Source organism: Plecotus auritus (assembly GCF_963455305.1).
Source record: "Plecotus auritus genome assembly, chromosome: 7".
Lineage (NCBI taxonomy): Eukaryota > Metazoa > Chordata > Mammalia > Chiroptera > Vespertilionidae > Plecotus > Plecotus auritus.
The window spans coordinates 53,750,139-53,764,706 of NC_137774.1; the positions used below are offsets into that span (position 1 = coordinate 53,750,139).

The 14,568-nt window shown below is 41.0% G+C and overlaps 1 protein-coding gene across 1 annotated transcript in view; it reads left to right on the forward strand.

Annotated features, from left to right (window-relative positions):
• ULK2 (unc-51 like autophagy activating kinase 2) overlaps nucleotides 1-14,568 on the forward strand; it is a 145,023-nt gene that overhangs the window by 73,915 nt on the left and 56,540 nt on the right. Inside the window, exon 13 of the mRNA XM_080677137.1 lies at nucleotides 6,813-6,984. Within this exon, the coding sequence (XP_080533263.1) occupies nucleotides 6,813-6,984 (172 nt within the window). The remainder of the gene's footprint in view (nucleotides 1-6,812; nucleotides 6,985-14,568) is intronic.

The window sequence follows — 14,568 nt, forward strand, 5'->3', positions numbered from 1 at the left end:
GGAATTCTGTACTCCTCTCTTCTAAGGGGCTGATGAGAAGCAGGCACTCACAAAAGAGAAGTAGGAAAAGCAAGAGAGAGCAGGGTCACTGAATGAAGGGGGAGAGTGTCAAAGAAAGGAATGGTCCGCAGTTCAGTTGCAGCAAAGAATTCAAGGAACTTAAGTTGTAGGCAGTGGTTTGTGCCATGCCAGCACAGCCAAGGGTTCTGTGAGCCTGAGGGAGGGCCGGCAAAGGATGAAGAAAAGACAGACAAAAAGAATAAGCTGGGTCTAGGTGGATCTTCTGTGTGTGACTAAGACCACAGAACAGATCCAGACTGCAAGCTGATGCTTTATTTTATAGTCAGAGGTAAACAAGGTAATTTACAGTGTTCTCGTGAGTTTCACTTGTTTTGGCAGCACTTGCTGCACCTCCCACAGCCCATTAGCTACCCAGGAAAGATCTAGGGAGCAGTCACAAGATCAAGCTTAATTATGCTAAGAGGGCTGTGCCCTCTAAGCTGGGACTTGTTTGTGGCTTTGCCAGCAGGTCAGTCCGAGGCTTAATCCTATAACTGCTCCCTACATCTCGCCCTTCTTTTAATTTTAAGCTACTAATAATGGAAGTAAAACTTAAACATCAAGAACAAAGTTCTGACTATTAAAATATTAACAAAACAATGCCAATGCAAAACCCAATAACAAAACAATGCCAATGTAAAACCCAGACATGATTATTAATAAAACAGTGCCATTGCAACACTACAATAAGAGAGAAATCAAACTACAGTAACATTTTTCTACTAAATGAAAGTTTCTTTTGCTGATTTACTCAAGAGTCCTCAGACTTGGCTGCGCAAGAGTTTGCAGAAGACTGGCAGCTAACCAATGCTAGCATGGCCAGAAACATGATTGAGGGAGTAGCTTCCACTTCTTGCTTTTCTGCCATCTGTTGGGCCTCAGTTGTTAACTTCTTCAGCTGATCCCATGTTGGCATCTTGGTCTCTTGCGTAGCCTTCGTCATCTTCCTTTTCCGCTTTGCTGTCATCGGGGCAACTCTCAGTCTTTTGAACGATGGGACAAGGAGCTCCTCTGGGTCCGTTGTGGTGACGTACGTAACGCTCTGGCACCCAAATTGGCTGTGCTGCTCCTTCTGGAAAGATACAAACACAACCTCTTCCCCACATCATTACTGGATCTGGTCCAAACCATTGTCCAGTTTGTGCATCCTTCCATCGGGCTAACCCCTGGAGGCTATTGTACAGGAGGCCCGATGCCTTTCGGCTGCTGTATGACCCTCTGCATCGCAATTCAAAAAATTTAAAGTATAAAGAACATGACTGAGTTTGTTTTGAGGTGACACATAACATCCGTCTCCCCCTTTCTGTTTTAGTAATTGCATTTTAAGAGTACGATTTGCTCTTTCCACTATTGCTTGACCTTGAGGGTTATAAGGGATACCAGTTTTATGACAAATTTGATATTGCTGACAAAAATGTTGAAAAGCAGAAAACTAGTGTATGCGGGTCCATTGTCTGTCTTTAGCTCTAAGGGAGGACCTAGTACCGCAAAGGCAGCTAGGCAATGATTAATTACATGCTTGGCACTCTCTCCCGTTTGGGGAGTCGCAAAGATAAAGCGGGAGCAGGTATCTACATTAACATGTACCCATCTATGCTTACCAAATTCTGGTATGTGTGTGACAAATTTGATTAGGTTTAAGACCCCTAGGATTAACCCCCAACAATTGTACAGGGAAATGAATTACACACTGAGAGCACTGCTTAAAAATTTGATGAGCTTGCTCCCTAGAAATACGGAATTGTTTGCATAAGGCAGCAGCATTTTGATGATGCAAAGCATGGGAGGACTGGGCAAGAGAAAATGGGGTAGCCTCTTGCATTACAGCAAGGAGGCGATCAATAGCATCATTGCCTATAGCTAATGGACCAGGGAGACCTGAATGAGATCGGATATGACCAATAAAGCAGGGAAATTGTCGTTCTCTAATGACTTTTTGAAGGTTGAAAAATAAATGAAAGAGTTCCTCTGAATTAGTGTGCCCTATAGTAGCCATTTCAATTAGTTTGGCCATACTTACCACATAGGCACTATCACTGTATAGGTTAATGGGCTCCATTAGCAAAATCTGTCAAGGCATAGATAAGAGCTTGTATTTCTACCCGTTGTGCTGAAATATAAGGGATTTGAAGGACCTTTGCACCTCTGCTGCAGTAGTATCCAGCTTTTCCAGAACTGGATCCATCTGTAAAAATAGTTAATGCCTGAGGTATAGGTTGTGACTTCACTATCTTTGGGAAGGTAAAGGTAGTAACTGAGAGAAATTGTAAAACCTTATTTGCTGGATAATGGTTACCAACCTGTCCGGAGAAATTAGCAAGTGCAATTTGCCAATTGGTTGATCGTTTCCAGAGCCAGTCTTGCTGTATAGCTGTAAATGGCACTACAGTAAGGTCATGGTCTTGGCCCACTAATTGGCCTGTTTGAAGGCGGGCTCAAGCTATTAGCTGGGAAACCGAATCATGGAAAGGAGTTAATACCTTAGTTGGAGAATGAGCCAAATATAGCCATTCAACAACTCCAGGAGCTTGCCAAATGACTCCAGTGGGTGTATGTGTCGTAGGGAAAATTAAAACCTGTAAGGGAAGGGAGTAATCAATTCTAGTAAGTTATGCTGAACTTAAGGCATCCTCAACTTGATGTAAGGCTGTCTTGGTTTCCTCAGTCAAGCAGTGTCGGGATGACGGAGATGAATTTCCCCTTAGTATATGAAATAAAGGGCTTAAGTCAGCAGTGGTTAATTTTAAAGCAGGTCGAACCCAGTTAACATCTCCTAATAATTTTTGGAAATCATTTAATGTAAGTAAAGTGTCAGTCCGAATTTGAATTTTCTGAGGTTTTATTGTTTTCCCCTCAATAATGCTGCCAAGATAAGAAAAAGGAAACGTCCTTTGAACTTTTTCGGGTGCTGTGCATAATCCAGCACAATGCAGGGAATCCTGCAAATCTATATAGATATTATTTAGATGCGTTTCATTTTTATGAGCTAAGAGAATGTCATCCATATAATGAATAATATAGGCCTCGGGATATTTTTTCCTTATAGGATGTATGGCTGCAGCCACAAAATCCTGACATAAGGTAGGACTATTGGCCATGCCCTGAGGCAATACTTTAGCATATCTCCACCCCCATCATCCCAAACCCACCGGGGGCACTGTTCCCTTGCTTCCTCCAATCCTCGGTCATATTTGGGAGGGAGCGCATCATCCAGAGGGCTCTCTACCACAGGAGCTGTAGCCCCAGGGACTGGAGGAGGCAGCGGAGGCGCTGATGGTGGAGTTGGAAGCCTTAGGCAACCTTCCCCCATCTGTCTTGATTCCCTTGCCACATTTATCCACTCCCCTTCTGGAGTGGGCTCTAGGCAGTCCCGAATCAGGGACCACCGACTGAAAGTAGAGGCAGGCATCTCCTCTAGACCTTCAGCTATGTAATGATTGTGAAGTTGTTTTCCTACCTTCTCCCATGCCTCTATATTTATCTTTTCTTCCTCAGAAAACCACACAAAATTTTACTCACAAAATTCAAAAAAATCGAAAAGCTGTTCATACCTCACAGAACAGCCCCTTGCTTGGAGCATAGCCTTAAGCATGGATACGCATACATTCTTTACCTGCGATCCTGAATTTTCCATGTTTTACACCTAGCTAGTACTACACCCCTACCTTACTTACTGCGTGCACACACCTTGGGGCCTCCTTTCACCTGACAATTACAGTTCCTTCACACTCAGGTCCTCATTGAGTGCCACTTGGGCTGAACTCAGCCCCACGTTGGGTGCCACTTTTGCCGCGCCAGCACAGCCAAGGGTTCTGTGAGCCTGAGGGAGGGCCAGCAAAGGATGAAGAAAAGACAAAGAGAATAGCTGGGTCTAGGTGGATCTTCTGTGTGTGACTAAGACCACAGAACAGATCCAGACTGCAAGCTGATGGTTTATTTATAGTCAGAGGTAAACAAGGTAATTAACAATGTTCTTGTGAGTTTCACTTGTTTTGGCAGCACTTGCTGCACCTCCCACAGCCCATTAGCTACCCAGGAAAGATCTATGGAGCAGTCACAAGATCAAGCTTAATTATGCTAAGAGGGCTGTGCCCTCTAAGCTGGGACTTGTTTGTGGCTTTGCCAGCAGGTCAGTCCGAGGCTTAACACTGTAACCGCTCCCTACAGTGGTTGTGGCTGGTAAACGTAATAAAGACAATTTTATTTGAGCATTGAAGGCAGAAAGTGGATTATGGTTGGTTGCGGGGTATATGGGAATTGAGGAATTTGAGTCAGTGAAGATGGATAATTTCAAGAAACGTTGTTAAGAGAAGATGGTAATTGAGAGGGTTGCAGGGATTTGAGATATGAGAAAATGGAACATGTTTATGCGCAGAGGGTGGAAGTGTCAAAAGAAAGGGAAGTTGACCGAGGTGCTTGAAGAGGTGGGGAGAATGGAATTGGAACACAGATGGTGGAGAGATTAGCTTTGAACAAGGGGAAGCATCTCTTTCACCAAGACGGCTGTGGATGCAGGTAATTTTATAAATAGCAAAGGAAGAAATTCAGAAAGTTTCTGCCTAAACCACTAAAAAGACGTTGTGGACATACTTGGAATAACATCTCAACTCGATTGCTTTTAGTTATGTGATTTTGGGCAAATCCTGACCTTCTGAGTTCTGTTTATTTAAAGATAGAATGGATTCCATAATGGGACTGAAGTTAACTAATACAAGGAAAGCTCTTCACAGTGTCCAGCCCATGGTTGATGTTCAGTATAGTTAGTCCTTCCGTCTTACCTTCCTTGAGATATAAATCATCTTAAAAAAATAATGAGGAGGCCCCAATAGTGAGGCTCAGTGGTTGAGCATCGACCCATGAACCAGAAGGTCACAGTTCAATTCCTGGTCAGGATACATGCCTGGGTTGTGGCTCGATCCCCAGTAGGGGGCATGCAGGAGGCAGCCGATCAATGTTTGTATCTCATCATTGATGTTTCTATCTCTCCGTCCCTCTCCCTTCCTCTCTTTGAAATCAATAACATATTTTTAAAAAAGTAATAAGGAGATTTTATGTCAAGTGTGCATCACACACACAAAAAGAAGAGATAAGATTTGAGACTGATTTCATTGCACAGTAACTTTCAGAGAAGCGCCAGCAGTGAATTTAAAGAGCATTACAAAGTATTTTTTCTCTTCTTAAATAGAAACAAAGGTTAAACGTAATAGGGACTTAATACATAAGAACTCATGCATTTCGATGTTTTGGAAAACCATTGCATAATCAAGACATTCAATTAGAGTTGTCACTAGAGACCTTGAACTAGGCAAGTGCCAAAAGGTGTAAAGAGATACTTACACCTGAGTATTTGTTTACATATATTCATATGTTTTCTTCCCTTGCTGTCCCATCTCCCACAGACCAACTCTTCCCCTAACCTCCCCTTGAAGGTTTTCCAAATCTTTCTTTTTGTGAGTATAAATAAATCTCTCAGCTTAAATGCAGTTATCCTTATTGGTTTGTTTACATCCTATCTAATAAAAGAGTAATGTGCAAATTGACCATCATTCCAACACACAAGATGGCTGCCCCCATGTGGACACAAGATGGCCACCACAAGATGGCCAGCAGGGGAGGGCAGTTGGGAGGGACCAGGCCTGCAAGGGAGGGCAGTTGTGGGCGATCAGGCCAGTAGGGGAGGGCAGTTGGGAGGGACCAGGCCTGCAGGGGAGGGCAGTTAGGGGTGACCAGGCCTGCAGGGGAGGGCAGTTAGGGGCAAACAGGCTGGCAGGGGAGCAGTTAGGCATCAATCAGGCTGGCAGGGGAGTGGTTAGGCGGTGATCAGGCTGGCAGGCAGAAGCGGTTAGGGGCAATCAGGAAGGCAGGCAGGCGAGCAGTTGGGAGCCAGCAGTCCTGGATTGTGAGAGGGATGTCCGACTGCCCATTTAGGCCCAGTCCCACCGCAGTCGGACATCCCTCGAGGGGTCCCAGATTGTAGAGGGTGCAGGCTGGGCTGAGGGACAACCCCCCCCCCCCCCCCCGTGCACAAATTTCGTGCACCGGGCCTCTAGTTTTTATATAATATGGTCTGTTTTCCTGTTTACAGTGTTTTTTTGCATTTGGAGATTTAAAACTGTGTGTGCTTGCAAGATGTCATTAAAGTCCCTGGACAGTTTGTTGTTGTTGTTAAGTAAACAGTTATTGAGTATCTGCTTTGCTAGGCAGTGAGCTGAAGCTGGGGATGTTGGGATGGTACAGACTCATCTGAAAACTTGTAGGCGAGGCATACAGGTACATGTGCTAAATGGCATGATATATTTTTATTGATTTCAAAGAGGAAGGGAGAGGGATAGAGAGATAGAAACATCAGTGATAAGAGGGAATCATTGATTGACTGCCTCTTGCGCTCCCCCTACTGGGGGTCGAGTCCGCAATCCGGGCATGTGCCCTTGACTGGAATCGAACCCGGGACTCTTCAGTCCCCAGGCTTGATGCTCTATCACTGAGCCAAACCGGCTAGGACGGTATTATATATTTTTAAGTATCACTTTTGGAAAACATTTAAGAAGTCTTTATGCAAAGAGATTAAAAACTGTGCTTTTTGAAAGGAAAGATTTCCAAAGAGATTTATTAAAATTTTAGATGGAATTGAACTTTATGCCTAATTGAATGAAAAAAAAAACAAAAAAAAAAACACCAACTCTTATTGTAATGCCTGTTCTGACTTGTACTTTATTATTAGGCCAGTGTTAACTTGATGTTGTTAATTTTAGTCCCTTGCAGATATGCAGCATATTCAGGAAGAAAACCTATCCTCCCCACCATTGGGTCCTCCCAACTATCTACAAGTGTCCAAAGATTCTGCCAGTACTAGTAGCAAGAACTCTTCTTGTGACACGGATGACTTTGTTTTGGTTCCACACAACATCTCGTCAGACCACTCATGTGAGAATCTTTTCTACTTGTACACATTCTATTTTTTAATTTACTAGACTAGCATTTTTTAACCTTTATATATACTCTCTTATTATTTAGTTGTTTGAATTCCCAATATTACATGCCTACCTTTCTAAAATCTGCTTGGCCATCTTCCATAAAACAATAACTTTGGATTCTGAAGGTACATGAAAACTATAGGAAATGATCTCAAATTCTGTTTGTGTCTAAAGAAATAAAGAAGCCAACATAATAAGAGAAATTAAATTAAATTTAAGGAGAGGAATTAAAGGAAGACCTCTTTTGGAAAAAAACCTAAGTGTCAGAGGAATCGTAAAACAATCTGGATGCCTTCAGAGATAATGGCAGGAATGAACTTCATAGATAGATAGGAAGAACTTTTATAAAGAAAGATGAATCCAAGTTGACTAAATACTGTAGGCCTGTTTATATTGTCTCTGTCTTCATGTGTGAGTTTTGGCAAATTGTGTGTTTTACAGAATTGGTCCATTTCATCTAGGTTATCAAATTCGTGGGCATAGAGTCATTCATAGTAGCACTTTATTATCTATCTTTCCCCTCCCCCCCTGTTATCTGTCTTTTTAATTTCAGTGGGACCTTTAGGCATGTCCCTTCTTGCATTTCCAAAATTATAATTTGTATCCTTTCTCTTTTATTCTTAGTTACCTTGGAAGCTTACCGATTTTCTCAATGTTTTCAAATAATCAACTTTTGCTTTTGTTGATTTTATTGATTTGCTGTTTTCACTTTCATTGATTTCTGCTCTAATTTTTATTATTCCTTTTATTATGCTTTCTTTGAATTTAATTTGCTCTTCTTTTTCTAGTTTCCTAAGATGGAAACTTAGATTGAGTTTAGATCTTTTTTGTTTTCTAATATATGCATTCAGTGCTGTACATTTCTTTTCAAGCACTTCTTTCACTGCTTCCCACAAATTTTGATAAGTTGTGTTTTCATTTTCATTTACTTCAAAATACTTTAAAATTTCTCTTGAAGTACCAGGTTACTGGTTAATAATGTGGATTTGTTTTCAATAGATGGAGTTACACATATGTTAATATATATGTGATTTTGTTGTATTGACAGCAAGCTTCAAAACTTCATATGTCAAATTTTCTGAAGGTGTTAACATCATAGATATTTTTACATTTAGAAATGTTGGATTTCGTGCCAAAAAGCATTTGCGGGAAGTTTTAATTCATTACTTTATTTTGGAGAAAAAGTTAATCGTATACTTTGGGAAGCTTATAGTGAACAGGCTCCATCTCAAGATACTTGTGACCGCTGGTTTAAACGCGCTTTAAAAGTGATGATTTCTATGTGAAAGACAAAGAACGTCCAAGTCAACAGAAAAAGTTTGAAGATAAACAATTACAAGCATTATTGGATGTAGATGCGTGTCAAACTCAAAAACAACTTGCAGAAAGATTAAACGTTGCTCAGCAAACAATTTCCGACCATTTACAAGCAATGGGAAAGATTTTAAAGGAAGGAAAATGGGTGCCACATCAACTGAACGAAAGACAAATGGAAAACCAAAAAGTCATCAGTAAAATGTTGCTTTAACGGTACAAAAGAAAGTCTTTTTTGCATCAAATTGTGACTGGCGATGAAAAGTGGCTTTATTTTGAGAATCCCAAATGCGCAAAATCATGGGTTGATCCAGGTCAACCATCAACATCGACTGCAAGGCCAAATTGCTTCGGAAAGAAGACAATGCTCTGTGTTTGGTGGGATCAGGAAGGTGTGATGTATTATGAGCTTCTAAAACCAGTTGAAACCGTTAATACTGATCACTACTTGACAACAAATAATCAATTTGAACCACACTTTGATCGTAAAACGACCAGCATGGCCCAAAAGACACGGCAAAGTAATTTTGCTTCCTGATGACACACCATCACATACTTCAAAACCAGTTAAAGACACTTAACTGGGAAGTATTAACCCACCCTCTGTATTCACCAGATCTTGCTCCTTCAGATGACCATTTGTTCTGATAGATGGCACATGCACTCTGAGCAGCACTTCAAACCGTACGAAGAAGTGGAAAATTGGGTCTTTGAATGGTTTGCCTCAAAACAAGAAAAGTTCTATTGGGACGCTATCCACAAATTACCTGAAAGATGGGGGAAATGTGTAGCTAGCAATGGACATTACTTTGAATAAAGCAGTTTTGATGTTTCTCTTGAAATTACCATGTTTTCTTTGATTACAAAAACCACATTATTAACCGGTACGCCTGGTATGTTCTTTGACTCATGAGTTATTTAGAAGTGTGTTTGTTGTTTAATTTCCACATATTTTGGGATTTTCCAGTTATCTTTTTGTTATTGATATTTTTAAAAATTAATCCTCACTGAGGATATTTTTCTATTGATTTTTAGAGAAAGTGGAAGGGAGAGGGAGGAACAGAGAGAAATATCAGTGTGAGAGAGACATATTGATTGGTTGCCTCCACACACTACCCAACCAGGGCAGGGATTGAGCCTGCAACCAAGGTATAAGGTAGGTGCCCTTGACTGGAATTGAACCCACAACCCTTCCGTCCGTGGGTTGATGCTATAACCACTGAGCAAACTGGGTAGGGCCTATTATTGATTTCTAGTTTTATTTCATCATTATCTGAGAGAAGAGACATGATTTTTACTCTTAAATTTGTTAACATGTTTTATGTTCTAGTCTGTAATCTATTTTGGTGAGTTTGAGAAAAATGTGTCTTCTGTTGTTGGATAAAGTAGCCTATAGATGTCTATTATATCCAGTTGATTGATGGTGTTGTTGAGTTCAACTATGTCCTTATTGATTTTTTTGTCCGCTGGATCTGTCTATTTCTGAGGGAGGATTGTTGAAGTCTCCAACTATAATAGTGGATTCATCTATTTTTCCTTGCACTTGTATCAGTTTTTGCCTTAATGGTTTGATTCTGTTGTTAGGGGCATACATGTTTAGAATTGTTATGTCTTGAAGAATTTATATTTACATAAATATAATTTTATCATTATAGAATGCCCTTCTTCATCTCTGATTACTTTTCTTACTTTGAAGTCTGCTTTGTCTGAAATTAATATAGTTCTCCTGCTTTCTTCCTATTAGTATTAGCATCGGTATTTTCCCTATCCATTTACTTTTTTAAAAATAATATATTTTTATTGATTTTTAGAGAGAGAGGAAGGGAGAGGGAGAAGGGAGATCAATGAGACAGAGAAATATCTATCAGCTGCCTCCTGCATGCCCTCTACTGGAGATCGAGTCTGCAACCTGGGCATGTGCCCTGACTGGTAATCCATCTGGTGACCTCCTGGTTCATGGGTCGGTGCTCAACCACTGAACCACACTGGCTGGCTATATTGTCTCTTTCTTTTCTTTTCTTTTCGTTTCGTTTCGTTTCTTTTCTTTCCTTTCCTTTTTTTATAAAGAGCAGATAAGCTCTTTTCTTTTTAAAAATATATTTTTATTGATTTCAGAGAGGAAGGGAGAGGGAGTAAGAGATAGAAATATCGAAAAAACCAAGATGGCGGCATAGGTAAACACCTAAACTGTTGCCTCGCACGACAGTTTCAAAACTACAACTAAAAGACAAAACGGACATCAACCAGAACCACAGGAAGGCTGGCTGAGTGGAAATTCTGCAACTAGAAGGAAAGAGAAAAGCACACTGAGACTCAGAGGAGCTGCAGGAGGCAGAGGTACTGAGGCGCGCATGCGGAGAGGACTGGCAACTGAGTGCGCGGCTGGCTTTCTTAAGCGGGAGGGAGACAAAAGCCCCCGACTGCGCTGAACTCCAGTTCCGGGCGAGACTGGGGACCCAGACTCATATGGGGTGAAACTGGACTGTCAGGAAAGAGAAAAGCACACTGAGACAAGGAACTGCAGAAGGCAGAGGGACCGAGGCACACGCGCTGAGAGGGTGGGCAACTGAGTACGCAGCTGGCTTTCTGAAGCGGGAGGGAGACAAAAGCTCCCGACTACACTGAACTACAGTTCTGGGTGAGACTCTGGGGACCAAGACTTATTTGGGGAGAAACTGGACTGTCTGGCAGCGGGTGGAACTCGAGGGCAGCTTTCTCTCAGAGGTGCTTGCAGGGATTACCACAGGACACTGAGACACAGGGGCCTATTAGGGCAGGGCTGATGGGAAACCAATGCTGTCTGCTCCGCCCTGAGACTCCGCCCCATCCAAGCTGAGCACAGAGGCTTTTGCAAGTCTTGTCTCATAAGGGTGTCTCCAGCACAGAAGTTCTCCCAGGGTAGACACAGCTGATACTCACAGCCAATTGGCCTGGAGGTCAATTCTTCCCAGTGATACCAACAACAATCAAGGCTTAACTACAACAAGACTGTGCACACAGCCCACAAAGGGGTGCACCAAGAGTGTCCACCTCAGGAAACCGGGGAGGCTGAGCCACTGGGCCCTATAGGACACCTAGCACACAAAGCCACTCTATCAACTCAGAGAAGCAGCCAAAATGAGGAGACAAAGAAACAGGTCACAAATGAAAGAACTGAGGAAAGCAAACGACTGGATATACAGTTCAAAACCACGGTTATAAGGTTTTTCAAGAATTTTCTAGAAAAGGCTGATAAATTTAGTGAGACCCTCGAGGATATGAAAAAGGACCAACTAGAAATTAAGCATACATTGACTGAAATAAAAAATAATATACAGAGATCCAACAGCAGACTAGAGGATCGCAAGAATCAAGTCAAAGATTTGAAATACAAAGAAGCAAAAAAAAAACCACCCAACCAGAAAAGAAAAAAGATCCCAAAAATATGAAGATAGTGTAAGGAGCCTCTGGGACAACTTTAAGTGTACCAACATCAGAATTATGGGGGTGCCAGAAGAACAGAGAGAGCAAGATACTGAAAACCTATTTGAAGAAATAATGACCAAAAACTTCCCCCACCTGGTGAGAGAAATAGACTTACAAGTCCAGGAAATGCAGAGAACCCCAAACAAAAGGAATCCAAAGAGGACCACACCAAGACACATCATAATTAAAATGCCAAGAGCAAAAGACAAAGAGAGAATATTAAAAGCAGCAAGGGAAAAACAGTTAGTTACCTACAAGGGAGCACCCAAATGACTGTCAGCTGACTTCTCAACAGAAACTATGCAGGCCAGACGGGAGTGGCAAGAAATTTTCAATGTGATGAATAGCAAGAACCTACAACCAAGATTACTCTACCCAGCAAAGCTATCATTCAGAATTGAAGGTCAGATAAAGAGGTTCACAGATAAGAAAAAGCTAAAGGAGTTCATCACCACCAAACCAGTATTATATGAAATGCTGAAAGGTATTTAAGAAGAGGAAGAAGAAGAAAAAGGTAAAGATAAAAATTATGAACAACAAATAATATCTGTCAACAAGTGAATCTAAAAATCAAGTAAATAAAAAATCTGATGAACAGAATAAACTGGTGAATATAATAGAATCAGGGGCATAGAAAGGGAGTGAACTGACAATTCTCAGGGGGAGAGGGGTGTGGGAGGTGCGGGAAGAGACTGGACAAAAATCGTACACCTATGGATGAGGACAGTGGGGATGGGAGGGAGGTAAGGGCAGAGGATGGGGTGGGAACCGGGTGGAGGGGACCTAGGGCGGGGAAAAGAGGAACAATTGTAATAATCTGAACAATAAAGATTTATTAAATTTTTAAAAAGAGAGATAGAAATATGAATGATTAGAGAGGATCATTGATCAGCTGCCTTCTGCACACCCCCTACTGGAAGATTGAGCCCACACCATGGCCATGTGCCCTGACTGGGAATTGAACCGGCAACCTTTCAGTGCATGGGATGACATCCAACCAACAGAGCCACACCGGCCAGGGTCATCCATTTACTTTTAATCTATATGTGTCTCTCTGTATTAAAGTGAGTTTCCTGTAGGCAACATATAGTTGGGTTGTATGTTTTGATCCACCCTGAAATTTTTCTTTTTTTCTTTTAAATATATTTTATTGATTTTTTACAGAGAGGAAGGAAGAGGGACAGAGAGCTAGAAACATCGATGAGAGAGAAACATCGATCAGCTGCCTCCTGCACACCTCCTACTGGGGATGTGCCCGCAACCAAGTTACGTGCCCTTGACCGGAATCGAACCCGGTACCTTTCCACTGAGCCAAACCGGTTTGGGCCTGAAATTTTTCTTAATGGGTTCATTTAGACCATTAATGTTAAAAGTGATAATCGATAGAGTTAGGTTAATATCTACCATATTTGTAACCTTTTTCTATTGTCATTGTTCTTTGTTTCAATTATTGTCTTTTACTCTTGTTTTTCCAATTACGATTTCATTTTCTTTCTGTACTTAGCATATCAATTATACTTTTTAAAACTTTAAAGTCTATAGTTTTGTGGCTCAGTGGTTGAGCATCGACCTATGAGCCAGGAGGTTGGGGTACGATTCCTGGTTAAGACACAGGCCTGGGTTCGGGCTGGATCCCTGGTAGGGGGTGTGCAGGGGCATCCAAGCAGTGATCTCTCTCATCATGGATGTTTCTACCTCTCTCTCTCTTTTCTTTTCTCTCTGAAATGTATAAATAAATTCATATATTTTAAAAAAAATTTTTGTGTGGTTGCCCTAAAGTTTGCAATATACATTTATAAATAATCCATGTTCACTTTCAAATAACACTGTACCACTTCACAGGTAATGTGAGTTCACCTTATTATAACAAAATAATCCTTATTCCTTTCTCCTATCTCTTGTATTATTGCAGTCATTAATTTTGCTAGTACAAGCATTCATAAGCCTATATATGTGTTACACATAAGGTATATACAAGCATACATAACTGAATACATTATTGCTATTATTATTTTGAGCAAACTGTTAGATCATTTAAGAATAAGAAAAATGAAAGTTTTTATTTTACCTTCACTTACTCCTTCTTTGATATTCTTTTAATTTTTTTTTTTTTTTGTAGATCCAATTTTCTGAGATATTATTTTCCTTCTCTCTAAAGAAATTTTAACATTTTTTTGCAAGGCAGATCCAGTGGCAAGAAATTTCTCAATTTTTATTTGTCTGAGGAAGTCTTTTTCTTCACTTTTGAAGGATAATTTTGCAGGATACAGAACTCTCTAAGTTGGTGGTTTATTTCTCTCAACACTTCCAATATTCCATTCTATTCTTTTCTTGCTTGAATGGTTCCTGAAGAGACATAGATGAAGGTTTTATCTTTGTCCCTCTATAGATTTAGTGTTCTTTTCCTCTGGCATCTTTTAGGATTTTTCTTTTTTTTTTTTTTTTTTAAATATATTTTATTGATATTTTACAGAGAGGAAGGGAGAGGGATAGAGAGCTAGAAACATCGATGAGAGAGAAACATCGATCAGCTGCCTCCTGCACACCCCCCACTGGGGATGTGCCCGCAACCACAGTACATGCCCTTGACCGGAATCGAACCTGGGACCCTTGAGTCCGCAGGCCGACACTCTATCCACTGAGCCAAACCGGTTTCGGCTAGGATTTTTCCTTTATTTTTGATTTTCTGTTCTTTGAAAATGATATGCCTAGGGGTATGGTCATGTACCGCATTATGATGTTTAGGTAAGTGATG